Source organism: Spea bombifrons, chromosome 7, assembly GCF_027358695.1.
Source record: "Spea bombifrons isolate aSpeBom1 chromosome 7, aSpeBom1.2.pri, whole genome shotgun sequence".
NCBI lineage: Eukaryota > Metazoa > Chordata > Amphibia > Anura > Pelobatidae > Spea > Spea bombifrons.
The window spans coordinates 4,275,999-4,303,513 of record NC_071093.1 but is presented as its reverse complement, the minus strand read 5'-3'; the positions used below and the strand labels follow the sequence as shown (position 1 = coordinate 4,303,513).

Sequence of the window (27,515 nt, the reverse complement as noted above, 5' to 3'; positions counted from 1 at the left end):
ATGAATTGTTTTCCTGTCTTGGTGTCTGTTTATCACCGAATACATTGTATCTCAGCAGTATTCTTATCAGAGCCGTACACAGAGCAGGTCAGATGCTCCTCTTTTATGGCTTTAGTTATAGTATAAATGCCTTCTTCACTGTCCTGGGATACATTGTGTCTACCATGGGGCCGGGGCAGACAGGGATCCTTCTAGTTCTTCTCCCTTATCTGTGCCAAGGATTTAACTTGAAATCGGTTGAAAACCTCCTTGCGGTCGCCGGGCCGTTACCGAGCGATAGCGGGGATGTTTCTAACGAGGTGACGCCGATCGTTGGATGTCATGAAGGCGTCTTGCGTGAATTTGAAGACCAGCTGGCCTTTCTGCAGAGGTTCGGTGTCACCCACTATAAAGTCAATCTAGAACCGAGCGTTCTCCTGAAGGGCGGCCATCGCGAGGCCGACGAGCCGCAGGTCCTTTGCTATCGGAAGCTTCTCCAGCGTCTCGCCGACGCGACCATTAAACCGGTGGGGATCTTACAGGGAGGTCTGTGGCGCGACTGGAGCAGCTCGTCTGATGCTTTCGTAGAATACGCCGATTTCGCCTTTAAGGTTTTCGGGGATTTGGTTCACACTTGGATTACTTTTAATATTTGGTCGGATGACGGAACAAATCCCGAAACCCTGCAGGCTGTGATCGCAGCGCACGAGAGAACGCGCCACCTGTATCGCAGCAAATACGCCACACAAGGTGAGGGCTTCAGGTTTATTGTTGGGCGGCGGGTTGATTTATTTTATGGATTTCATTACATGTGAATCTAGGCAATTGCATGGAATATGTCATTGATGCATCCAGACATGAATGACATAAAAATCTATTAATTTTTGTTCCTGGAAGCTCCTCTTTTGAAAACAAACATCCGCAGAATCTTTTCATGGCGTACGGCGCATGCGCTAATCAAGATTAAACAGATAATGGCGTTCCTGACCCTGCGTTTATTCTTTTAGTGTTTAAACCATTATGGTATTCGTTCATCTCTATATATGTCATTTTCTGGACACTAATACTGAAGGGGTTAAATCCTGGTCCGACTCAAAGGGGCTTGTGGGCTCTATATTCCAGCAGGGGCCGAGTTTAACGGGGAATCCGTGGGCCGCTGCCATGACGAGATGAGCTTAACGAGCCCAACTAAAACCTGGACAAGCGTTACTATAGCCAAGTTCTCGGTGTGGAATAATCTCCAAAATCCCACGCTGTTTAGTGCTTTCCCCCAAAATATATTCTTAAAATTCTTCTTTCTAATAAGTAACGACACATAGACTTCATATATCGTGACATTTTATAAGAAGGGACAGAGTGTCGTTTTAATGAAAGGAGCACGAATACGGTAATTTACGCAATCTGTTACTTCATCGATCCTGATAAAGATTTTGTGGTTGTTACAAAGTGACAGAAGAATGCACCTTGAACTCTGACCGTAGATAAGTTACGTCTGATAAAAGTATCAATAACAGATGGTGATACCTTATGAGTCTGATAAGAAATATATTACCGATGAGCGCGATATCTGGGATCCTTAATTGCTTCGATAAGCCCTTCGCCGGGAATGTTTTCTGACGTGGATCAGGATGGAAGTCAACATGTTTTGGTTGCCGCTTTGGGCTACGACCCCTGAGTTTGTTTGTAGGTTTGTTTTCCTCCTGCCTTCCCTGTCGGCTCGTCCCGGGTCCTTTACATCTTCTTTATGTGGGGCATCCTCAGCGTGACCGGAGTCACACGTGAAGAACACGGATACCAGAAACATGAGAAGCAAAAAAGGAACTCTGGTAGCCCAAGATTCTATCCCCAAAGAGCTTGGGTAGGAGAAAGGTCCAGAGAGAACACCCCGGAAAATATAGGAGATCCTGCTCTCCTAGTTATATGAAGATCCCACACAATAAATATTACAGTCTTGGCACAACAGAGACACACAATCTGCCGGCAGATCGGCCCCATCCGGCCCCCGTCTAGTCACCTGCTTCACCTGCTGTAAACCCAAACCTTAATCAGTCGTTGGTCTCGTCTTAGAATCAGTAACCATTTGTCTATCCCATGCATGTTTAATACCCTCACTGTATTACCCTCTACCACTTCTACTGGGAGGCTCTTCCACTCTTCTACCACCCACTCAGCGTGTTTTGTGCACCATATTATCGTCTATTCATGTAACCGTCAAATATTTGCTTGCCTTTCAGGTAGAAAAGTGTCCTTGGCTCTGGATCCGGCCACGTTGGGCGCCTGCCTGGCCCTTAGGCCCTCATTCCTGGTAAAATAAATGGGTTTTTTTATGAGCTCAGTGCCAGGGGTGGGTGTGCAAAGCATTTTTCTCACTGGTGCTTAAACAGTTAAACATTGTGGGAAATATTAGCCAGTATTTTCGTACTTACTATTATATTAAATTAAAGGAGAATTTTAAAATTGCGGTACAACCACCTACAGCTTGTATTCGTTAATTTATTTTTATTAATTACTGATTACTAGCCAATTTATAATAAAGATAATATGAGAGATATGATCAATATCTCTTGGTTATATATATATATATATATATACATAAGATTTTGCTCTACACACATAAAAAAATTATATTTATATAATTTATATTATTTTATATGAATTATAAATAAATATTTTTATTTAATACAAGAAGATACGATTTTATCCAATAGTTATATCTTAGTTTTTAAAAAATGAAAATTAAAAACACAAACCACCAAAAAAAATATAAAAGAAGTTAATAAACTTTCCTAGAAACAGTCCAGTAAATAACATGTTAATTTTAACTGAAAAGAAGCTTTATGAACACCAAAAAAAACATAATAAGTATGCATTTTGTTTTCTCAATTGTCATGATGTCAGAAAGAGGATATTATATTGTAAGATGATCCTTTCTAAAATAAAACACGGTGTCAATGCATAAAGGGCCAAATTAAAAACCCATGTTTATCGTTTCAGGGGTTGGTTGATTTTGTTGCTTTAAATGTAAATTACGATTGTCGAGATGGCGAGCTGCTACAGGGCTTCAACGAGCAACTGGTAAGACCAACGTCCCCTTAAAGGGCCACATCTCCAAAACCCTATTTGATTCGTCATATAGTCTGGATGGAAAGTCTCCAAGATACAATGTGATGTTGCTCTGCTCTGTGCTCCTCTAGCTGCCCTGTCCCATGCTCCTCCTATTGCTCTGCTCTGTGCTCCTCTAGCTGCCCTGTCCCATGCTCCTCCTATTGCTCTGCTCTGTGCTCCTCCAGCTGCCCTGTCCCTTGCTCCTCCTGTTGCTCTGCTCTGTGCTCCTCTAGCTGCCCTATCCCACACTCCTCCTGTTGTCCTAACTCATGCTCACAAGGCCCCAATTCCTAAAACGATGCTGCAAGTTTCCTGTCCTGTATATTGAGCCACGAGGGCCCACTCCGGTCTAGTCCGGTCCGGTCTCAAAGGCCTTAATGCCATCATCTCGTAGAGGCTTTATTTTCATCAGCCGGACCCTTGTTGCCCCGATTAGATTAGCACCCATAGGCGTGTTTCTGATTCTTAGAACTTCTTTTACTTGGTAGAATCCAGAACGATGCAACACAGAACGTATTTATTGACAAAAAAGTAAATCCCAACAAAAAAAAAGAGATAGACACTGATCGGTAACGTTGCTCTATTCTGCAGAACATTTTGGAGGATCGGGACGTCATGGTTTTCACTTTACGGCTGAGCGACTGTAATACCGGAAACGCAGAAGGAAGATACATCCCGGCTTTTAAGGTTGTTGAAGGTAAGTTGTTTTTTTTCTGTGGAATAAACTCCAGACCATTCTAACAAACGCTGAATCTATATAGGATGAGAACTAACGCGTGTCTTTATTGTTTGCAGCTGTGGTTAAATCTGGGGCAATTTTCAAAGGATATGACGTCAGCGGGTTTTTAGATACTCCACCAGTCAGTCAGGAAAGGTGAGCTATTAACGTCGCACAACGCAGCCCACCCTCCGCATTCTGTGTTTGAAGGACCCCCCCTCAGTTAACATCCCCTCATATTTTACAAGAAAACACGTGATTGGCTGCCGCCTCAATGACTTTACCAGAGTCAGTAGAGGCAGCTGTGGGAGGAGCTAAATGACAATGAAGAATGATAATAAAGCTTAATGAATGTTTGCTACATTGTTATTTTCCTTTGTTTTTTTTTGTAGAGCGGAAAACCCACAAGGGAAGCCATTAGCCGCTCGCTCGTCGTATAATACGGTTTGGGATAAATTCTCCAATCAGACATCAACGGACAGAGACGCCTTTCTGCACGACACCTTTCCCAGTGGCTTTAGGTGGGGGGCATCTACGGCGGCCTTCAAAGTGGAAGGAGGTTGGGCAGAAGAAGGGAAGGGCCAAACTATATGGGACACGTTTGGGCAGCATGGCCACGCCGACAAAAACGCAACCGCCAACGTGGCTAGTGACAGCTACCACAAGATCGACTACGACGTGTACCTTCTGAACGGGCTCCAGACCAAAATGTATCAGTTCTCCATATCTTGGTCTAGGATTTTTCCAGCAGGGATTAAAGAGAAAGAGAATACCAAAGGGGTTAAATACTACAATAAATTAATTGACCGCCTACGGGACTCCGGCATTGAGCCCATGGTCGCTTTGTATCACTGGGATCTGCCCCAGTCTTTGCAGGACCTCGGGGGCTGGCAGAATGACAGTATTGTTGACGCCTTTGCGGATTATGCCGATTACTGCTTTAGAAGCTTTGGCGATCGAGTGAAGTTTTGGATCACTTTCCATGAACCTTGGGTTGTAAGCTATGCTGGCTATGGCACTGGAGAACATGCCCCTGGGATTAAGGATCCGGGGAATGCTTCCTACAAGGTAAAGAGTAATTAAAGAGTTTAAACGTTAAACATAAACCCCCCCCATAGCTAAACATTGACGCCATGATGCAGTCTAAGCAGCCTATTACACATCGGGGTTTGGAATGGGAAGTTATCATATAGGACCATTGTATTATACTCTGATATATTGTATACAAAGCCATACGCCATGCTTCTCCGTGTATCTATACAGATCCTACGATGGATTGACTGTGTTGAGGGCTGGAGACTCCATAGTTGGACGTCTCATCTAGAATTTACAGTCAATTCTTCCCAATGGCCCTTGATGCCTTTTTTTACATTGGCCAGTGAATTGGTCAACATATTGACTTCTGATTGAACTTATGGGTTGCTTTATCGCGTTCTAAATTGTTGACAAAATATTTGTTTCCCTGTTAGGTGTCTCATAACATCTTGAAAGCCCACGCTAAAGCCTGGCATGTCTACAATGATAAATACCGCTCCCAACAGAATGGCCAAGTGGGGGTCTCTCTGAACTCAGACTGGGCAGAACCAGCGTCGCCCAATGACCCTGAGGATGTGAAGGCCGCTGAGCGCTACCTTCAGTTCATGCTTGGCTGGTTTGCCCATCCAATTTTAATCAACGGTGACTACCCCGAGGTTCTTAAAACCCAAATACAACAGAAGCACCAACAATGCCCCAACACAGTTTCCCCGTTGCCCGTATTCACAGAGGAAGAAAGAAGCCAAATCCGTGGCACGGCCGACTTCCTTGGCATCTCCCATTACACCTCCAGGCTGGTCAACGCCTCTCAGAGCGCCAGCTGTGATCCCGAATACCATAATATTGGGGGCTTCACAGCCCACGTGGATCCCTCGTGGCCTGAAACTGCCTCTCCGTGGATCCGGGTGGCCCCCTGGGGCTTCAGGAGGCTGCTGAACTTTGTGAAGGAAGAATATGCAAAAAACAACGTTCCAATATACATAACTGGGAACGGAATGCCGACAACATACGACGGAGAGGTGTTTAATGACGCGGCCAGAATGGACTACTTAACCGCCTACATCAACGAGGTTTTAAAAGGTAAAGCAACCCTTTATGTAACATGATCACTTATTAAAAGTATAAAAGTATTGCAAACACAGTAAAGGAATTAAATAAAGCTTTGGATTATCTTCACGTTGTCTTAAATAATTAATAAGTAAAAATGTAATAAAAAAAAAGATAACATTAGAGGAGCTACTCTTCGGCCGCCGCTATCAATGATTCTACATATGTTACAAGAATTAAGAGGATATGAATTATTCCCCATTTTATATATAATAATCCAAGCTGTATCTCTATACTCCCTCTTATTAACCATATAATGGTGGAATAAATATATAAATGAAGGTTCACCCACAGAACAGAAGTATCTAAACATGTATATAGATATATGACTAAATGTATTAAAAATATAGGTGATTAATTACGATAAGTAAATTAGTATACAGAGGCAGATACAGTATTTATGTTATCTTCTGATATATATATATATAGTTCTTATTTCTTTACAGCTGTCAACGTCGATGGTGTGTCAGTAAATTCATACATCGTCAGGTCCCTCCTGGATGGCTTTGAAGGCTCTGATGGCTACAGCCAGAGGTTTGGGTTACATTACGTGGATTTTGAAAATGCAAACAGGCAAAGAACCCCCAAAGAATCTGCGTATTTGTTCTCCAACATTATTGAGAGTAATGGTTTCCCGCAGACGAAGAAGAAGAAGGCACTGACTCCTGGGGCAGAGTGGCCACATGGAGAGAAGGCAGCACCTCTTCCCGCGTCAGAAGTTCCCTCAAAGGCTAAAGTTGTATGGGAGAAATTTTCAGGTCAGAGTGATTTTGAAAGAGATATGTATTTCCACGCCACGCTGCCGGATGATTTCAAATGGGGAGTTTCCACCTCGGCTTATCAGGTCGAAGGTGGGTGGAATGCCGATGGAAGAGGACCTAGTGTTTGGGACACGTTTTCTCACGTTCCTGGGAATATTGCGGACAATGGTAATGGGGACATTGCCTGTGACAGTTACCACCAACTGGATGCTGATCTATACATGCTGAGGTCCTTAGGGGTAACTAGCTACAGGTTTTCCTTGTCTTGGTCTCGTATCTTTCCAACTGGCCAAGGTACCCCTAATGACGTAGGGGTTGAGTATTACAATAGACTCATTGACGGCCTGTTGGCAAACAACATATCTCCTATGGTAACCCTTTACCACTTCGACCTGCCTCAAGCACTTCAAGACTTGGGCGGTTGGGAGAATGACCTGGTGGCTGATGCATTTCATAGCTACGCCGAATTTTGTTTTAATACCTTTGGCGATCGGGTCAAATTCTGGATGACCTTTAATCAGCCGCAAAGCGTTGTCACAGCTGGATACGGTTTGGGTATTTTCCCGCCCGGAATGAGCGACAACCCAGGTACCGCACCTTACAATGTAGCTCACCGCCTGCTAAAAGCCCACGCCAAGGTGTACCACACCTACGACCAGAAATATCGGCAAAGCCAAGGAGGCGTCATTTCTCTCAGCCTCAACACAGAATGGGTCGAACCCAAAAACTACAAAGACCCGAGAGACATAGAAGCAGCCGACCGCTACCTGCAATTTACATTGGGATGGTTTGCTCACCCGATCTTTAAAAACGGCGACTACCCGGATGTCATGAAGTGGCAAGTGGCAAATAAAAGTGACCTACAGGGACTTCATTCTTCCAGATTACCTGTTTTTACAGAAGAAGAGAAAGCAGAGATCCGAGGAACGGCTGATGTTTTCTGTATAAACATTTATACCACGAAGACAATTACTCACAAAACCGCTAGGCTCAATCCAGCGTCTTTCCAAGATGACATGGATATAGCCGAAGAAATAAACGCTAATTGGCCATCAACGGCAATTAACGGCCACAGAGCGGTGGCCTGGGGACTCCGGAGACTGCTCAACTGGGTAAAAGAAGAATATGGAGATATCTCAGTTTATATCACTGAGAATGGGGTGGCTACAGATAATAACCTTGACCTGGATGACTTCAGTCGGATATTTTACTACAAGACTTACATTGACGAGGCTTTAAAAGGTAAATGATTTTAAGGAAGGGGTGTTGATACGGATGAGATCTGTGCAGGGAAAGAATTTTGAATACATGAGTTAGACCGCCAAGGTGAAAGACGACTGTTCCACAAGGAAGAGACCTCAGTTGAATATATCGTTGGTTGGTGCGTTCCATGGAGGTGTTTGTTGAAGATGGTGAGACAGGTGGAAGAATGGAAAACATGTCAAAGGGGCATTTTTAATGTTTAGGAGAGGGAATATGCATTGGTGGAGTAGGTTATAGAGAAGGGAAATGCAGCACCTAGGACAATTAAGTAGATAAAGCATCAGGGGTGGAGAGGATGCCAATAAGTCAATTTGGCCAACGTTATCCATACTCTTATCTAACCTTCCTATCTGAAACTTCTATCTGCTCAGCTCACAGCATGGACGGGGTGAATCTAAAAGGATACGCAGCCTGGTCCCTCATGGACACCTTTGAGTGGACTCTGGGGTACACCGTGCGGTTTGGATTGTACCACGTAGATTTCCAGGACCCCAACCGCCCCAGGACCCCAAAACGCTCTGCCATTTACTATGCGGAAGTTGTACGAAACAAAGGCATCCCATTGGACGAAGAAGACGAGTTTATCTACGGGGAATTCCGTCCAGACTTCGCTTGGAGCGTTGCGTCTGCAGCTTACCAGGTACGGACTTTGTAGAATGAAACAAGAAGTACGGATAAGAAGGGTGTAGGCGCATTGTAGAAAATCCACTCACTGGGGGAAATTCAGGTAAATGAGGAGCGCTATGGAAACCAATGGAATGTTTTTGGTGCTGGAAAGCACCAAAACTGCTTTCCAGGAATATGACCCAAAATGCATTTTACATAACATTTTAAGAGTCTGATGGTCCCTCTGGATAATTAAGGCTTATGTATCCTATTGTTTATAGCACACCCATACGATAACGACTACCTTGGTCTATTCAGCTGAAAAGGTTTGCATACCCTCGCCTGTAACTCGCAATAAAAGTCTCAGGCATTCGCATGTCCTCACAAACAACTCACAGATTAGTGAATGTGCGAATAGTTTTGCAAGGTCAACGTTAGTGTGGATTTATGAAGCAGATTATTAAGAAAACATGCTTTGTAAGTGTTGTGTCCCTCAGACTCTAAACAATTATCCTTTCCATATGTAAATCACTAGATCGAAGGCTCCTGGAGGGCCGATGGTAAGGGATTGAGCATCTGGGACCAGTTTGCCCATTCTCCGTTCAGAATTGGGAACGATGAAAACGGAGACGTGGCGTGCGATAGCTACAACAGAGTTGAGGACGACGTAGCTTTGCTGAAACATCTCAAGGTCACACACTACCGATTTTCAATCTCTTGGCCGCGAGTTCTCCCAGATGGGACAACAAAGTTTGTGAACGAAAAAGGGCTAAGTTACTACATTAGACTTATCGATGCTCTTCTGGATGCCGGAATCACACCCCAGGTAATTATTCAATTAACGTCCCTCTAAAAATGCACAGATACCACCTTGGACATTTAGAAACAAAACTAAGAGACCCACTACGCCAATATGAGAAGACGTTCATAGAAGCCAAGACAATGGAGATCTCTTAAACCCAGATTTCCAGTTCACAATCCCAGTTTCCAAGATAGAAATCAGATTTTTATTTTCAGGTAACCATTTATCACTGGGATCTCCCCCAAGCGTTACAAGATGTCGGAGGCTGGGAGAACGAAACCATCGTGCAGAGATTTAAGGAGTATTCGGAGCTGCTCTTCCAGAGACTGGGAGACAAAGTGAAGTTCTGGATAACTCTCAACGAACCGTATATCATCGCCAACCTCGGCTATGGGTACGGTTCAGCGGCACCAGGTATGGGCAACCTAGAATCATAGCACCCGATAGCATATAAATTATATGTGATTATGTTTAAAATTAACAAGACTATTTCAATATTGCATATATCAATCAGTTAATTAGTAGCACTGAGGACCTATTAGGCACCATCATCATAAATACAAAATGGCGGAAAAAGGTGGAAAGTTGGACAACCAATGCAATATTGGTTATCTGGGATATTTAAACCTAGATGGTGTTCTACATACTTTTAATCAGAGCACCCCAGATAATTACCACTCCACATATTAAACTTCTGCCAACCCAAACTGGCCAAGTGAATGTGAGACCACCCATGACATCATTGGTAAAGTATGTCTATAGCTAATTAAAAGCCTTTAAATTAACAGCCCAATGGATCACTATCAATGTGATTGCCTGCTGGGCCAAATAACAAGTCTTCATCAATTTATTTTAGCTGATTTTCTATTAATCAAGGCCACACATATTAATTGGACGTTTTAGCTCGTTGTATTGAGGGTATGAGTAACCGGAAAGCAGGGTGTTTCAGTTCTCCATTGGAAATCTCCATAATCCATTGGAATTTACCTTCATTAAAGTATGTGAAGTTACTTGGTGGAGATTTTTACCATTTCTCATTATTTTAAGGAATTTTTTCAAGACCTGGGCGGGCACCCTACGTAGCTGGGCATAACCTAATAAAAGCTCATGCAGAGGCCTGGCATCTGTATAACGATACCTACCGGGCCAAACAAGGGGGCATCATATCCATCACCATCAACTCCGACTGGGCAGAACCTCTGAATCCTTATAAACAGGAAGATATAGATGCAGCTAGGAGGTACATGATGGTACGTCGCCAACATGGGGACAGGCAGTAGATAAAATATGCCTGTGAATAGATGTTAAAAAATTAAACACTTGATTCTCCATTTTATGCCCTAGTTTTATGGAGGTTGGTTTGCGAACCCAATTTTCAAAAACGGTGATTATAATGAAATCATGAAATCCAGAATCAGGGAAAGAAGCCTCGCTCAAGGACTGGCAACATCACGGTACGATGTTCTCAGTAATCTCTCCTGCTCCTCACTGTAACTGAAATACTGACCCTAGAGGTTCTATCTGCAGACCCCAGCGCTGGAGAAACATATCAAGAAGAATGGAACTCCAAAATCCAACATGCGCAGAGCTCTATTCCTTCTTAAAGCTCTTCTCTGATTGTTGACATTGTCCCTCTTTCCAATCACTCATGGCGGTCTTCCTTCCTTACAACATTCTCTAGATCTCCTGATCCAAGCTTCAGTTTTCGCCTTCAATCGCCATTTTTAATGCTAATCTAGTATACATTTATTAAGGAGACATAAGGTCTTTCCAATGGTTTCCAACCACGATCACCGCCACCTCACCTTAACCCGACAGTCCGCCCGTCACTGGATTTGTATCTGTAGCTCTAGATGATGAGATCTTGGCCATTAAAACAAATTTAATTTCATAACAAATGAAAATACGCTATTAATATTTTTACATTTTATTGCACGCTAGGCTCCCGGAATTCACTGAAAGCGAGAAGAAGAGGATTAAAGGAACCTACGATTATTTTGGATTTAATCATTACACCACCATCCTGGCCTCCCCTATTAATTTCCCCCAATCTGTGCAATCATATGATGCAGACAGGTAAGATATGGGACATGGCAATACCCAATCCCCATTGATATCAGTGATGTACTACGGAATTCTGGGGGGAAATGTCCAAATTCTGCAGCAAATTGATCTCAAAGTCAACCACGATCGCATCATTACGCTTTCTAACACTGGCTGTGGTATGAAGGGCATGTTGGTTGCCATTTAATGAGGTTTCTAAAGCAAGTTAATTCAGGGGGTATCTCAAAAATTACCCAACAACCCATAAGGTAAACCACAAACCGGTGCTTGAGGAGCATGAAAACCTAGACGCCGGTCGCAATACGGAAACTAAACTGAATTTATATCTGATACGTCACAGAGGAGTCAACCCCATGACAGACCGAAGCTGGCTCGGCTCAGGGTCCATCTGGCTGAAGGTGACCCCATTTGGCTTTAGAAGGATATTAAACTGGATAAAGGACGAATACAACAACCCCCCCATTTATGTAACGGAAAATGGCATTTCCGAACGTGGAACCAACCTGAACGACAAGTGGAGGGAGCATTACTACAAGAATTACGTGAACGAAGCCCTGAAAGGTAACGGGCGACAGATTACAATTCACGGCCTCCGTAACTAGTATTCCTCGGTAAATGGAAGGATTGCTACTTGGGGATATTTTTAGCTTGCTTAGTTTTGTGCAATTTAATGCATATAAAAGTCTTTCGCAGAGCACTTCAATATCTATTCCTCTTTACGAAAGCTTTTAGAAACAAAAATCAACATTCTTGCTAACCAAGCAGACCACCAGAAAGCAGTATAAGCTGCTGTACACGTATCCCACCATATCCAGTGAGCAACGTGGTCACTATAGCCCAGGGGCATCCAACCTGCGGCCCTCCAGCTGCTACAGGACCACATCTCCCACAATGCTCTTTCAGCTTAGGGGCTGGCTGAGGAGGATGGGAGATGTAGTCCTGCAGCAGCTGGAGGGCCGCAGGTTGGACGCCCCTGCTAAAGCCCATTTGTAAATTCCATATAGCCTGGCATTAAATTATTATTAGGAGCGATGGGACGCTCGATCTCCTCGCAGCTAAAGGTACAGAGTAGACCACAGTTTCTCACGTGGGTTCTGGTGGCGTTGACTCGGTAACAGCGAGTGAAGATGGAGATTTCTCCCGCAGGTTATTTAAGTCATTTTTGGGATATTGTTTTGCATTTGTTTTTGTTCATTTTGATTTTTGGCTCAGGGGTAGAATGTTACAATTACTATGTAACAGTTTAAAAAAACTCATGACTTCATTGTAGCCGCGAAATACGACGGCGTGGACCTGCGGGGCTACACGGCCTGGTGTCTGATGGATAACTTTGAATGGGCGGCAGGGTACTCCGAGCGGTTCGGCTTGTATTACACAAACTATTCGGACCCCTCTCTGCCGCGCATCCCCAAAGAGTCTACAAAGTATTACAGAACCCTGATCCAGTGCAACGGATTCCCGGATCCCGCGGAGGGGCCGCATTCCTGCCTCCAGCCGCAGCCGGACGGTACGTGAAACAGGGGGGTCCGGCTCCAACTCTTCCCGGAGCCGGGCGATGCGCTCCAGTATTTACACCCCACACGTTATTTTATCAGCGTGCAGTCTTTACATTGTTACTTTCTATCATTTAAGATGGACAAAGAGGGGCCCTTGTTTTAGGGGGTGTGGTTGGAGGTGTGGCTAAGGGGGGGCAGGGCTTTACCAAGACTTTAGACGCGATTGCGACCTATCGAGTATTTCAACCATTTTTATTCTTCCAGGGACGTCTGCAGTTCCAACCGGAACCACTAGGGGCCACACAGATCCCATCACGGGGCCCGCAGAAGACGACGGGACCGGAACCGTGGACTTCCTTGGATTAGCGATTTCTACTACGGACGCCATGATCGCTTTATACGTGGAATTCTCTCTTCTAATTACCGCCGTTTCAGGCGTTGTCTTGCTTTCCGTTCTGTACAGCAAGTTAAAAAAGAAATTTAAGAAATCACAGTTATTTTAGACCGTCTTGTTTCCATGACTACATCTAAAATTACAAATAAAGAGTCTCACAATAAATATTAAGCGGTCAATCAGAATCTATATGTTCCTTTTTTTTGTCATTTCGATGCCTGTTGTGTCCGTGGCATTTGTGAACCGATAATCAGGTTTTTCCCTGAATCTCAAAGGTTTTAGCCCAACTTCAGAGCGAATGGGCAGATCTTCAGATCCTCAGAGTCTGGAGTTTGTATTTAATGATATCTGAGAAACCCAATTTATATTCTCGCGGCTGAAACTCCTGCTTGAATACAGGTGACAAGTCAGAATATCTTTACGTTCAAACGGGTCAATGTGGTTTTCATATGGAACGTTCATAGAAGGGTCGCTAGGATGGTGGGTTCCTGGCTTCACCCATCTGAACAATCTAACAATGGGTCTCCCGTGGTGAAAACTATTAACTATTAAGATGTATTTATTGCAAGGATCTTAAGAAGAAGGGGAATTGTCCTTTTTGTCTGGAATATTAGCAAATTTCATTTTTAGGGTCATTTTTTAAATAATAATGGGAATTGGTGATTGGGACGGGGGTTGAATCCCTGACGTAGAATAACTAACAATAAGAGAAGGGGTCCTGATTGTCTGAAGAGCTGACGGCTCCAGGCTTCACTCGATGCTGGGCAGGTACATGTGAAGAGAACGACCTTCTCACCGGAGGATTAGATAATATGTGCTTATTCATTTCCCTTATCAGCGAGAAACCAAATCATTTTATTGCACTGACATAATACACCCGATATAGAATATAAAAGATATTTTTAGGCACAGTTATCGGCATTCAGGGCTCGAGTTCTGCCACAGAAATAACGAACGTGATCCAACGCGTTAGAGAGAACTTCTCGGTTTATTTTCAGACAGATGATTAAAGAAATGAGTGCAGAGCAGCATGGTTATCACTGCAAGATTCACCGAATGCACCAAACAAAAAGATGAGCTTATATAATTGCCAGGGATTTCGGTCTAGGCCGATGGTGGCCCCCATCCATCACAGCCATGTCATATCCCTGAGCTCTGTGCCTCCAAACCACCCAGAAGGCTACAAAATGCTCTTTATGTAAATTTTTATTTAAGGTTTTTATCTGAGAAGAGCTTGGTTCATAGTTTCTTTCTCAAAGCTGAAGGTTTTCAATGTTCTGCCAACGTTTCCATTCAAGTTACTTCCGTGTCCGATCTGATCAAACAAGGAGCTTCTAGCTGGATACAAAGTATCTGTGACACCTTCTATAGCACTTATCACCAAAAAAGTGTTGTCAGTGTACTCAGTTACTGGTGGGGCCCTTGGATTCACCTCACAAGCCTCATCGTTCCTGATCGTTCCATGCATTCAGAATTTAGAAGCCTGCCTAGAACCTGTTTCTTGAGGAGCTTTGCTCTCAGGCCAAGTTCTCCTAAATTCCTCCTGAGAAGTTGTGTTCCCCCCCCCCACAAAACATTAAGGATACTTTATATCTCAATGATATCATTTGGTGATGAAAATCGCTTGCAAATGATTACTATAGTAAAAGTCAAGCAATCACAATGGCACTGACGGGCCTTCTGTGTTTGGTCTCCACATCTTAAAACCACAAAAATATATTTTTTCCCCACAGCTCCAGCTTGTGCGCTCCAGGTGTTTGTCATTTAAGATAAACCGGTGCCCCAATCGCACAAGTTATACGCTTTTATTATAAATTGAAATACTCTTCTTCTGCCTTCTGCGTTTCTCCTCCGGACGTTCCTGTTTATCACCGAATACATTGTATCTCAGCAGTATTCTTATCTGAGCCGTACACAGAGCAGGTCAGATGCTCCTCTTTTATGGCTTTAGTTATAGTATAAATGCCTTCTTCACTGTCCTGGGATACATTGTGTCTACCATGGGGCCGGGACGGACAGGGATCCTTCTAGTTCTTCTCCCTTATCTGTGCCAAGGATTTAACTTGAAATCGGTTGAAAACCTCCTTGCGGTCGCCGGACCGTTACCGAGCGATAGCGGGGATGTTTCTAACGAGGTGACGCCGATCGTTGGATGTCATGAAGGCGTCTTGCGGGAATTTGAAGACCAGCTTGCCTTTCTGCAGAGGTTCGGTGTCACCCACTATAAAGTCAATCTAGAACCGAGCGTTCTCCTGAAGGGCGGCCATCGCGAGGCCGACGAGCCGCAGGTCCTCTGCTATCGGAAGCTTCTCCAGCGTCTCGCCGACGCCAACGTTAAACCGGTGGGGATCTTACAGGGAGGTCCGTGGCGCGACCGGAGCGGCTCGCCTGATGCTTTCGTAGAATACGCCGATTTCGCCTTTAAAGTTTTCGGGGATTTGGTTCACACTTGGATTACTTTTAATATTTGGTCGGATGACGGAACAAATCCCGAAAGCCTGCAGGCTGTGATCGCAGCGCACGAGAGAACTCGCCACCTGTATCGCAGCAAATACGCCACACAAGGTGAGGAACTTGGGGTCTGCTTTGGGGTTCGATGCCTTCCGGCCGTTTGCAGAAACAGTTCTCTGTATTATCATCAAAACTGATCAGGTTTGCCAATAGCATCAAAACTTTTGCAGATTTGTCATTTTATTCCTTTTATAAACACAACACAAAAACTGCTGTTTGCGTCACATGACAATTAAGCATTCCCGGGTAAATTATGAACAAAGCAAAGTTTTATACAGATAAAAAGAAGATTTTTGGGAAAGTGTTTGGCCATTCTGCGGTTTTAGGAATTCGGTTTCTAATGTTCCATTTAGTTTTCCAAGTTTGGAATCTATGGGAGAATTAAATGACTTAGAATCTATCCAAATTCAGCCCACTTTGCACAAATTCCGATTTAAACTAATAAAAATTAACTCCCCCCTCCCCCGACACCACAGTGAAAAGATGACGCTCCAGAGATTTAAACTAATCGAGATTAATAAACACGTGTCTCCCCCACAAACTATTATATAATCTCGTAATAACCAATAAACACAATTTGCCTCTGAACTTTGAGCACAGATAACAGGAATTATATACCGGCATCGATGATAATAGATCATTTATTACGTTTAAAAATGCATTACTTATCAACGTAACGTATGTCCTTACACGGCGACCTTCGGCAGAATACATAACGTGTACGATACGTAACTCAGTAATTTAGGTTATAAAACTACTTAAGGGCTTCAGGTTCATTCCTTCTACATTCCTTCTGTTTTTGATCCAAAAGAAGGTTAAAAGAATACTTAATTAAGCTTTTATTATTTTTTTTATTATTATTATTTTAGTGTTAAAAGTAACAGTATAACTGAGAAATAATACTTGGGCAGAAAGTTTTGAAAGTCGCTTTCATAACTGGGAACTCCCAGGCTGCAGCTTCCCTCTTCAGGCTGGTGGCTTGAGATCCTCCCATGAGAGGACAGGCTATGAAGCGGCTGTCTGTTTTTGGTCAGCATCTCAGTCTTGTTTTGTGATATTTCACCCTTCGGGGATGTCTTGGGACCCCCACCACGTGTCTAGACGTGGACCTCCTCCCCAGTGGGAGCCCAACCTGACTCCGTGGATGAGGCCAAGACATGTGTCTGGGGCTGTTGGGTCCCATCTTCAGGGGGGCATTTGTCTCACGTTTCGACTCTGGACCTCTGGACTTGTTCTGGGATCAGACTGATGTGTAGATGGAGATTCCCCCCCCTGTTGTGGCACAAGAGAGCTAAAGCTTTAGATACTCCTAAGCCAAGCCGCACCGTAGGACAGGCCATGAGCATCTCAAACCTGTTTTGTAAGGTTCTTCGCGTGGAGTTGTTTCCACATGAGGGATGAGGAATTGCTCCAAAAACATTAAAACTGTACAGGGCGGGAGGAAAATGCCTACATGCCGGTCCCTCGCCCCAGAGGACTACCGCCTTCACCCAGAGAACCAAAGAGACAGGGCTTCACCTGGAGTCTTCGCGCAAGACCCAGAGAGTTCCCAGGTATGACCATTATTTAGGAGGGGAACAGAAAGCACCGCTGCGTTCCAGAACCTTTCTTCATCGTGTCAACACAATCACCAAACATCAGGTGGTAAAATATTCTCTCGATTTTCAGGTGGAAAACTGTCTTTGGCTCTGGATCCGTCCGCGCTGAGCGCCTGCCTCGCCTCTGGCCTCACGCTCCTGGTAAATATAATAAGTTCTTTGTAATAAGATAATTAACGGAGATTCCTTTCGCTCTCTCTATTTCCGTTTGCATTTTTATTGCCCTTAAAACCATTGTCCACCTCTCAATTTTCATATTTTCTTAAATTTCAGGAAACTGTTGATTTTGTTGCTTTGAACATAAATTACAACTGCCATGACAACGCCCCGCTGATCGCGGAGGAACAGGTGAGGATTCAATCCTAAAGGGGGGGGGGCGATAATAATTCACAGGCCTGAATCGGTGGGCTTGAGTCGGTGGGCTTGAGTCTTCGCTTGGTGGTGAACAGGCTTGGAGAATAGAGCTTTCGGCTATAAGACATACTTCCCACCCACGAGGGTCTACGAGGGTGAGTGGGAGCCATTACTGATCCTTTGTCAAAGGGTTTAGGTAAATTTGCCCCGTGGAGGCAAAAGTATCAATTCAGCAGAGGAGTACCAGAAAATATAATGGGATAAATGTTCCAAAAAATTATATAATATAAACATTGAAGATCATGTAGGATTATCCACCGGCCCTTTGGCTTGTGGCCCCTAGGCATGTCACTTTTTGTAATGTAAATTTCACCTTATTTTGTTTTTTTTAAAATATTTTTTTAATAAAAATTCTAAAATCAATTCGCAGACTCCATATATGGAATATATTTGTTAGAGTAGAATGTTTGTGTATCAAACATAAGGGGAGTGGCTTTATCATTGCCCCACCCAGTCACACACACGCTATGTGGTCTGAGTGTTCGTCGCAGTTGTCCATGAACCTCCCACCAATTCTTGTTTGCGTTACCCTGAGGGTGCACTTACCTTTTGTATACGGGGCTCACGCTCATTCTAGTTCTTTCCTCTTTGCAGGTTTTGCAGAAAGTTGGGGAGCGTCGGGACGTCTTGGTTTTCAGTTTACGGCTGAGTGGCTGTAATTCCGTCACCGCGGAAAGAAAATATAAATCAGCTTTCAAAGTATTGGAAGGTAAATGGAATGGAACAGCGGGAGGGCATCACCGGAAACCGGGAGAATATCTGATATTTAAACCTTTCTAGCTGATCACAAACATTCTACTGTAAAGGCTCCCCAACGATACATTTGTTAGAATAATGCCCTTATTAAAACCAGTTCATCTGTGTTCAAACACTTCGGACAGGTTTTATTAACATGTTTGATTCTTGCAGCGGTGATGAATTCTGGCGCAGTGCCCATGGGGTATGACATCAGCGCGTTTCAAGGCGAGTCGCCTGACAGCAAGCAGAGGTACGGGAGCTCCTGGTATTTGAGTGAAAGTATATTTACGTCACATTACATGTTATACATCTTTACACAGTAACTAAGCCCGTTCAAGTGTGATTACAGATTAAAAGTCGCAAGAAATCTGTATTTAAACGCGCGCCATGGGGCGAAGCATCTTAACTTCCTGTCCTCAAGACCTGCATGAATATTCCCACCATGGCTGCCATCAGGGGGGTTCAACTATTGCAGTTGTAAGGGGCCCGACTGTCCTGGGGGGCCCGGCTGTCCAGGGGGGCTTGTTTGGGGAGACAAAGTCTCGTGATCCCGGTACTACAGGATCACCAATTAGAGGGGGCCGGTGGGAGCGAGTCTCCGGTCATGTCTCAATGACATCTGCCCGGTGGGACTGGATGACATGTTGAGACTTGATCCAAGAGCGGCGGGAAGGTGGTTGAAAAATGCTGCAAACAAGGTGAGGTATGGTGCGTTCTGGGAACAAAAAATAACAATTACAATTTGTAATGAGACCCCATGGCCATCTTAGCCCTCAAATAGCTTGTCGGTGCCATCTTTGTCGCCAGACAGCTTGTCAGTTCACCAAATAGATTGTCTGTGCCATCTTTGGCATGAAAGAATTGGAAAATCCTGGTTGTGGTGGGGCTCCGGAGCGCCCAGACCCTTTGTTCTGTAAGGGGCTCCAAAATTTCTGATGGCGGCCCTTATTCCCCCCATTAAGTTATCTCCTGCTTTTTGTGAACCTGCTGGCTGTTGTTAATGGGTTCCGGCAGCATTTAAAGTGGATGGGTGGGAAAGAAATTTCAGTACAGGAGATTGCATAGATAATGCTGGTCGTGCCACAAGCTGCCACTGATAGACGCTTCCATTAGGCGAACTTTGAAATTAAATATCTTCCAAACAACACACACGGTATAGGTCGTTTTACTAAAATAATTCACTTATACTAAAAGCTATGACTAGTTGGCTTTCAAAATAAATCATAAGATATGTACCTAGTAAAAAACCCACTTCTCCTGAAATAAATTGTTTCCTTGTGTTTTATGTAGAGCGGAAAACTCACAAGGGAAGCCATCAGCCGCTCGCTCGTCGTATAATACGGTTTGGGATAAATTCTCCAATCAGACGTCACCGGACAGAGACGCCTTTCTGCACGACACCTTTCCCAGTGGCTTCAGGTGGGGGGCATCTACGGCGGCCTTCAAAGTGGAAGGAGGTTGGGCAGAAGAAGGGAAGGGTCAGACTATATGGGACACGCTTGGGCAGCATGGCCACACCGACAAAAACGCAACCGCCAACGTGGCCAGTGACAGCTACCACAAGATCGACTACGACGTGTACCTTCTGAACGGGCTCCAGACCAAAATGTATCAGTTCTCCATATCTTGGTCTAGGATTTTTCCAACAGGGAGTAAAGAGAAAGAGAATACCAAAGGGGTTAAATACTACAATAAATTAATTGACCGCCTACGGGACTCCGGCATTGAGCCCATGGTCGCTTTGTATCACTGGGATCTGCCCCAGTCTTTGCAGGACCTCGGGGGCTGGCAGAATGACAGTATTGTTGACGCCTTTGCGGATTATGCCGATTACTGCTTTCGAAGTTTTGGCGATCGAGTGAAGTTTTGGATCACTTTCCATGAACCTTGGGTTGTAAGCTATGCTGGCTATGGCACTGGAGAACATGCCCCTGGGATTAAGGAACCGGGGAATGCCTCCTACAAGGTATAAATCATCAAAGAATACCGAAGTTTGGGTTTTTCTATATATTGTAATTGTAAATGTCGAAAGCGGTGATTTTTATGGAAGCTGCTGCTGGTGGTTGCTTTATCATAAGGTCACCTCATTGTTTTTATGTGTTTTTGTTTCCCTGTTAGGTGTCTCATAACATCTTGAAAGCCCACGCTAAAGCCTGGCATGTCTACAATGATAAATACCGCTCCCAACAGAATGGCCAAGTGGGGGTCTCTCTGAACTCAGACTGGGCAGAACCAGCGTCGCCCACTGACCCTGAGGATGTGACGGCCGCTGAGCGCTACCTTCAGTTCATGCTTGGCTGGTTTGCCCATCCAATTTTAATCAACGGTGACTACCCCGAGGTTCTTAAAACCCAAATACAACAGAAACACCAACAATGCCCCAACACAGTTTCCCCGTTGCCCGTATTCACAGAGGAGGAAAGAAGCCAAATCCGTGGCACGGCCGACTTCCTTGGCATCTCCCATTACACCTCCAGGCTGGTCAACACCTCCCAGAGCGCCAGCTGTGATCCCGAATACCATAACATTGGGGACTTCACAGCCCACGTGGATCCATCGTGGCCTGAAACTGCCTCTCCGTGGATCCGGGTGGCCCCCTGGGGCTTCAGGAGGCTGCTGAACTTTGTGAAGGAAGAATATGCAAAAGACAACGTTCCAATATACATAACTGGGAACGGAATGCCGACAACATACGACGGAGAGGCGTTTTATGACATGGCCAGAATGGACTACTTAACCGCCTACATCAACGAGGTTTTAAAAGGTAATGTTGGAAAGAACTATTAACTAAAAATACTATTATTATTTATTGGTTCATTTAGCACTATCATATTACTCATAACTGTTATCTCATCTTCTGGAAACATCTTATTATTTCTGATGTTTATCCCCCATTTTGTTTATAGCGGTGAACGTCGATGGTGTGTCAGTAAATTCATACATCGTCAGGTCCCTCCTGGATGGCTTTGAAGGCTCTGATGGCTACAGCCAGAGGTTTGGGTTACATTACGTGGATTTTGAAAATGCAAACAGGCAAAGAACCCCCAAAGAATCTGCGTATTTGTTCTCTAACATTATTGAGAGTAATGGTTTCCCGCAGACCAAGAAGAAGGCACTGACTCCTGGGGCAGAGTGGCCACGTGGAGACAAGGCAGCACCTCTTCCCGCGTCAGAAGTTCCCTCAAAGGCTAAAGTCGTATGGGAGAAATTTTCAGGTCAGAGTGCTTTTGAAAGAGATATGTATTTCCACGCCACGCTGCCGGATGATTTCAAATGGGGAGTTTCCACCTCGGCTTATCAGGTCGAAGGTGGGTGGAATGCCGATGGAAGAGGACCTAGTGTTTGGGACACGTTTTCTCACGTTCCTGGGAATATTGCGGACAATGGTAATGGGGACATTGCCTGTGACAGTTACCACCAACTGGATGCTGATCTATACATGCTGAGGTCCTTAGGGGTAACTAGCTACAGGTTTTCCTTGTCTTGGTCTCGTATCTTTCCAACTGGCCAAGGTACCCCTAATGACGTAGGGGTTGAGTATTACAATAGACTCATTGACGGCCTGTTGGCAAACAACATATCTCCTATGGTAACCCTTTACCACTTCGACCTGCCTCAAGCACTTCAAGACTTGGGCGGTTGGGAGAACGACCTGTTGGCTGATGCATTTCATAGCTACGCTGAATTTTGTTTTAATACCTTTGGCGATCGGGTCAAATTCTGGATAACCATTCATGAGCCCCACAGCGTTGTCACAGCGGGATACGGGTTGGGTATTTTCCCACCTCAAGCCAATGACCCAGGCTATGCACCTTACAGAGTGGCTCGTCGTCTCCTGAAAGCCCACGCCAAGGTGTACCACACCTACGACCAGAAATATCGGCAAAGCCAAGGAGGCGTCATTTCTCTCAGCCTCAACACAGAATGGGTCGAACCCAAAAACTACAAAGACCCGAGAGACATAGAAGCAGCCGACCGCTACCTGCAATTTACATTGGGATGGTTTGCTCACCCGATCTTTAAAAACGGCGACTACCCGGATGTCATGAAGTGGCAAGTGGCAAATAAAAGTGAATTACAGGGACTTCATTCTTCCAGATTACCTGTTTTTACAGAAGAAGAGAAAGCAGAGATCCGAGGAACGGCTGATGTTTTCTGTATAAACATCTATTCCACGAAGACAATTACTCACAAAACTTCTCGTTTTAACCCGGCCTCGGTGAAGGAAGATATGGACGTCCTGGAAGAAGTTGCTCAGGATTGGCCAACAACACACGTTAACGAGCACAGAGCGGTGGCGTGGGGACTCAGAAGGCTTCTTAACTGGATAAGAGAAGAATATGGCGACACCGCAATTTATATCACTGAGAATGGGGTCTCCACAAATAGCGAGCCGGACTTTGACGACACCAGCCGTATATTTTACTTTAAAACGTACATAGATGAAGCTTTAAAAGGTAAATAGTTGTTTGATAATTTATTATATGTCTCATAACAAAATAAGTAATAAAATAGGAGAACTTCCTGGGATTCACTTGTAGTCACTGCTTCCCTGGCTTCCCCCCAGAGCACCACCCACTCCCTGCCCACTCCTGCCAAGTCTCCGCCCATCTCCAGACCGTTTAAAGTCTAACAGGAGCTAGCCACTCCTCCACATGCATCTAGACCCACCCCTATTTTGCAGCTACACCCCCCAGGAGAAAGGGGGAGCTCTGGGCAGCCAACCACGGATTGATTGGCATATGCAGTTTATACAAATATTTATTTATTTGCATATTTAATATGATATTTGGTTACATTTATCTAAAATGAATGAATTGGTGAACACCCAGAAAATAATTGCTCAAATAATCATTTATCTATCAATTAAGGTAGGCACCATATTCTGACCATTGCCAACCAGTCCTAGGGCAGGAGTCCCTTTGCCCCAAAGCTTGGGGGGTATTGCCTCTTAAAATATCAGACCCCCCGGTGCGCCATTGCCAAGGACGCACAGCCTCATTAAGGGGGTAGCTGGGGTGCCGCCTTGGGTCTGGTCTTCAGGTGATGATGTTGGGTCGTGTACTCGTTTGTAACCTTTTTCCATCCAACCTTCTCTCCGTTCAGCTCACAGCATGGACGGGGTGAACCTAAAAGGATACACAGCCTGGTCGCTCATGGACACCTTTGGATGGACCTTCGGTTACACCGCGCGCTTTGGGTTGCACCACGTGGATTTCCAGCACCCCAGCCGCCCCAGGACCCCCAAACGCTCTGCCATTTACTACGCGGACGTTGTTCGCAATAAAGGGATCCCCCTAGACAAAGAAGACAAATTTCTCTACGGGGAATTCCGCTCGGACTTTGCATGGGGCGTAGCATCCTCATCTTACCAGGTCAGACGCTCTACAGAGAAACGCTGGAAGATGTTCCCATTTCATGACATATTAAATAATTCTACTCAATGTCATAAAAGAAATGGCCAAAGGCTGAGGACCCTCGGGCATGAATCCGTAATTAATGCGATCTTTTTTTCACGATCTCTAGATTGAAGGCTCCTGGAGGGCCGATGGTAAAGGGCTGAGCATCTGGGACCAGTTTACACACTCGCCCAACACCATTGATAACGACGATACCGGAGATATCGCCTGCAACAGCTACAACAGGGTGGAGGAGGACATCGAATTAATTAAGAACCTGAAGGTGACACACTACCGGTTTTCTATCTCTTGGCCACGAGTCCTACCAGACGGGACGACAAACTTTGTGAACGAAGCCGGGCTAAGTTATTACGTGAGACTTATCGATGGTCTTTTGGCCGCTAATATCAAGCCACAGGTAAGTGCCGCATTCAGTCCATTCTCGCCATATTTACTACAAACGCAACGGAATTCTATTGAGGCTGTGTGGGGAAATTTGTCGATTTGGGATAGCGAAGGGCAAATGCCGGATAAATGGGGATAAATCCACCAAGTGTGAAGAAGGGTCCCCGATGGCCACATCCCCTCCGCTTACCATTACCATTACCATTGCTTTGTTTTTTAGGTAACCATTTATCACTGGGATCTCCCCCAAGCGTTACAAGACGTCGGAGGCTGGGAGAACGAAACCATCGTGCAGAGATTTAAGGAGTATTCGGAGCTGCTCTTCCAGAGATTGGGAGACAAAGTGAAGTTCTGGATAACCCACAACGAACCGTATATCGTCGCCAATCTTGGATACGGATACGGTTCATTTGCCCCAGGTACAACCGCTGTTTTATACCAGTTACGGGGTTGGGTTTAAAGGGGGAGATTGCGTTGCTGACTTCAGCACTGGACTGTATAGCCAGGGATACGCATGCATGCGCAGATATAATTAGCATGCGTTAAAACATACTAGTACAGAAGGAGAAGTGGGTCCTGCTCTTGTGAGCTTACAATCTACCCTGGAGAGAGAGATTAACGCTTAAAGCGAAACTGCCAGGAATAGTGTCAGCCGGTGTAGAGGGGCAGGTAGCGAGGTAATAAAAACATGTGTTTGAGGGTATTAGTTATGGAAACATAAAGCCTGTCATTATAAAATGCTACAGTGTATGTCTTTTATTTTATTAAGGGATTTCATCAAGACCTGGTGTCGGCCCTTACGTGGCTGGGCACAATCTCATCAAATCCCACGCCGAGGTCTGGCATCTGTACAACGATACCTACCGAGCCAAACAAGGTGGCGTCATATCCATCACCATCAACACCGACTGGGCCGATCCCATAAATCCATATAAACAGGAGGACGTAGAGGCAACAAAGAGATACTTGGCGGTATGTCATCAACGTACCCGAAAGAGGACGTCAGAAAATCTATTGTTTCAATGTTATTATACTAATGCTTAAACGATATTGTTGCAATTTATATATACAGTATATACGCGTGCGTTCAGTCATTGGTTTGCGAGTATCTTCTAAGTCAAGGGTGGTAAGAGGTAGAATTTATTGGACCATAATTGCCAATTTTTACCATTTAAGGGAGATAACATCCAGTAAGTATATATAACTTTTAATTTTTTTTTTATTTCTGTATGTAGTTTTTTGGAGGGTGGTTCGCAAATCCTATTTTCAACAATGGCGACTACCATGAAATCATGAAAACCGCTATACGAGAAAGAAGTCTCCTTCAAGGATTCCCAACATCCCGGTAGGAACGCGCGCCATACGCTCTCTGCGCGTTACTTTGTATCCCTGCTGTAGTTTAAGTCAAATTATTTATACGATTCTCATTCATAAGATAGAGGGCTCGCTAAACGTCACACCGCAAAGGTGCTACTCGATATTGGATTTTCGATGTAGATAATATAATCTACGCAAATCTACGCAAGATCCTTTCGTGAATAATAAGGGATAATAATCCGGGATGCTGAAATTGTATAGAGAACAGAAGCGGTAGAATTAAATCGAGTAAATTGTGTCGCCCGCCAGACTCCCAGAATTCACAGAAAGCGAGAAGAAGAGGATTAAAGGAACCTACGACTTCTTTGGCTTCAATCATTACACCAGCGTTCTGGTGGGCTCCACCAACTACCCCTTAAACGAGGTTTCCTTTGATGCAGACAGGTAAGACGCGGTCAGCACTTGGAGAAAGTGTTTGAAATTAAGAACATTACTATTTGGGGAGGATAATTGAATGCCTGGTCAACGCGCGAATTCATGGACAGATCAAAGAGGTCCTAACGTTTATTTATTTACCTGGCATCACAGAGGAGTGTACCTGCTGTCCGACCGTACCTGGCTGGGTTCCGGCTCTTCTTGGCTGAAAGTGACCCCATTTGGCTTCAGAAAAATATTGAACTGGATAAAGGAAGAATGCAACAACCCCCCGATCTACGTAACGGAAAACGGAATTTCCGAACGCGGAACCAACCTGAACGACAAGTGGAGAGAACATTACTATAAGAGTTACGTGAACGAAGCCCTGAAAGGTGGGTCCGTTAATTATAAAGAAATTATAAATCCTCACTGAAAAGGATAAATCACTAATTATTAGTATATATATATATATATATATATTTTGCTTCTTTGACTGATGTCAAGGATTCTAGAGTAGGTTTAATCAGAGAAGTAAGAAACAATATAAGATTTATAACGGTTTAATCGATCGGTTTTCTAGCTGTGAAATACGACGGCGTGGACCTGCGGGGCTACACGGCCTGGTGTCTGATGGATAACTTTGAATGGGCGGCAGGGTACTCCGAGCGGTTCGGCTTGTATTACACAAACTATTCGGACCCCTCTCTGCCGCGTATCCCAAAAGAGTCTACAAAGTATTACAGAACCCTGATCCAGTGCAACGGATTCCCGGATCCCGCAGAGGGGCCGCATTCCTGCCTCCAGCCGCAGCCGGACGGTACGTGAAACAGGGGGGTCCGGCTCCAACTCTTCCCGGAGCCGGGCGATGCGCTCCAGTATTTACACCCCACACATTAGTAAGACTCTTGGCATGCAGTCTTTATATTGTTACTTTCTATCATTTAAGATGGACAAGGAGGGGCCCTTGTTTTAAGGGGTGTGGTTGGAGGTGTGGCTAAGGGAGGGGGGCAGGGCTTTACCAAGACTTTAGACGCCATTGAGTATATCACCCGTTTTTTATTCTTCCAGGGACGTCTGCAGTTCCAACCGGAACCACTAGGGGCCACACAGATCCCATCACGGGGCCCGCAGAAGACGACAGGACCGGAACCGTGGACTTCCTTGGATTAGCGATTTCTACTACGGACGCCATGATCGCTTTATACGTGGAATTTTCGCTTCTAATTACCGCCGTTTTAGGTGTTGTCTTGCTTTCCGTTCTGTACTCAAAGCTCAAAAAGAAACTGAAGCGCTCGCAATAATTTTAGATTCTACAGACATATGCCGCGTGTTCCGTTATCTCGGGCCGATCTGTACGAATGAATAAATTTGCAGCTAGAAACATAT

General features: G+C 44.7%; 1 protein-coding gene across 1 annotated transcript; it reads left to right on the top strand.

Annotated features, from left to right (window-relative positions):
* The first annotated feature begins 164 nt into the window (after window positions 1-164).
* LCT (lactase) lies at window positions 165-27,512 on the top strand. The gene is made up of 17 exons (XM_053471199.1): window positions 165-729; window positions 17,510-17,580; window positions 17,713-17,787; window positions 18,448-18,562; window positions 18,763-18,841; window positions 19,882-20,557; window positions 20,710-21,355; window positions 21,498-23,048; window positions 23,698-23,966; window positions 24,118-24,408; window positions 24,616-24,814; window positions 25,165-25,367; window positions 25,631-25,740; window positions 26,022-26,156; window positions 26,301-26,521; window positions 26,710-26,946; window positions 27,198-27,512. Exons 1-17 carry the CDS (start codon window positions 165-167, stop codon window positions 27,428-27,430), a joined length of 5,676 nt encoding a protein of 1,891 aa, XP_053327174.1. The 3' UTR covers window positions 27,431-27,512.
* Window positions 27,513-27,515: the final 3 nt, after the last annotated feature.

Coding starts and splice junctions, on each gene's coding strand:
- LCT (XM_053471199.1), top strand. CDS start 165: ATGGGGCCGGGGCAGACAGGGATCCTTCTAGTTCTTCTCCCTTATCTG. Junction 24,409..24,615: donor CCGCTAATATCAAGCCACAG/GTAAGTGCCGCA, acceptor TTTGTTTTTTAG/GTAACCATTTATCACTGGGA. Junction 26,947..27,197: donor CCTCCAGCCGCAGCCGGACG/GTACGTGAAACA, acceptor TTATTCTTCCAG/GGACGTCTGCAGTTCCAACC.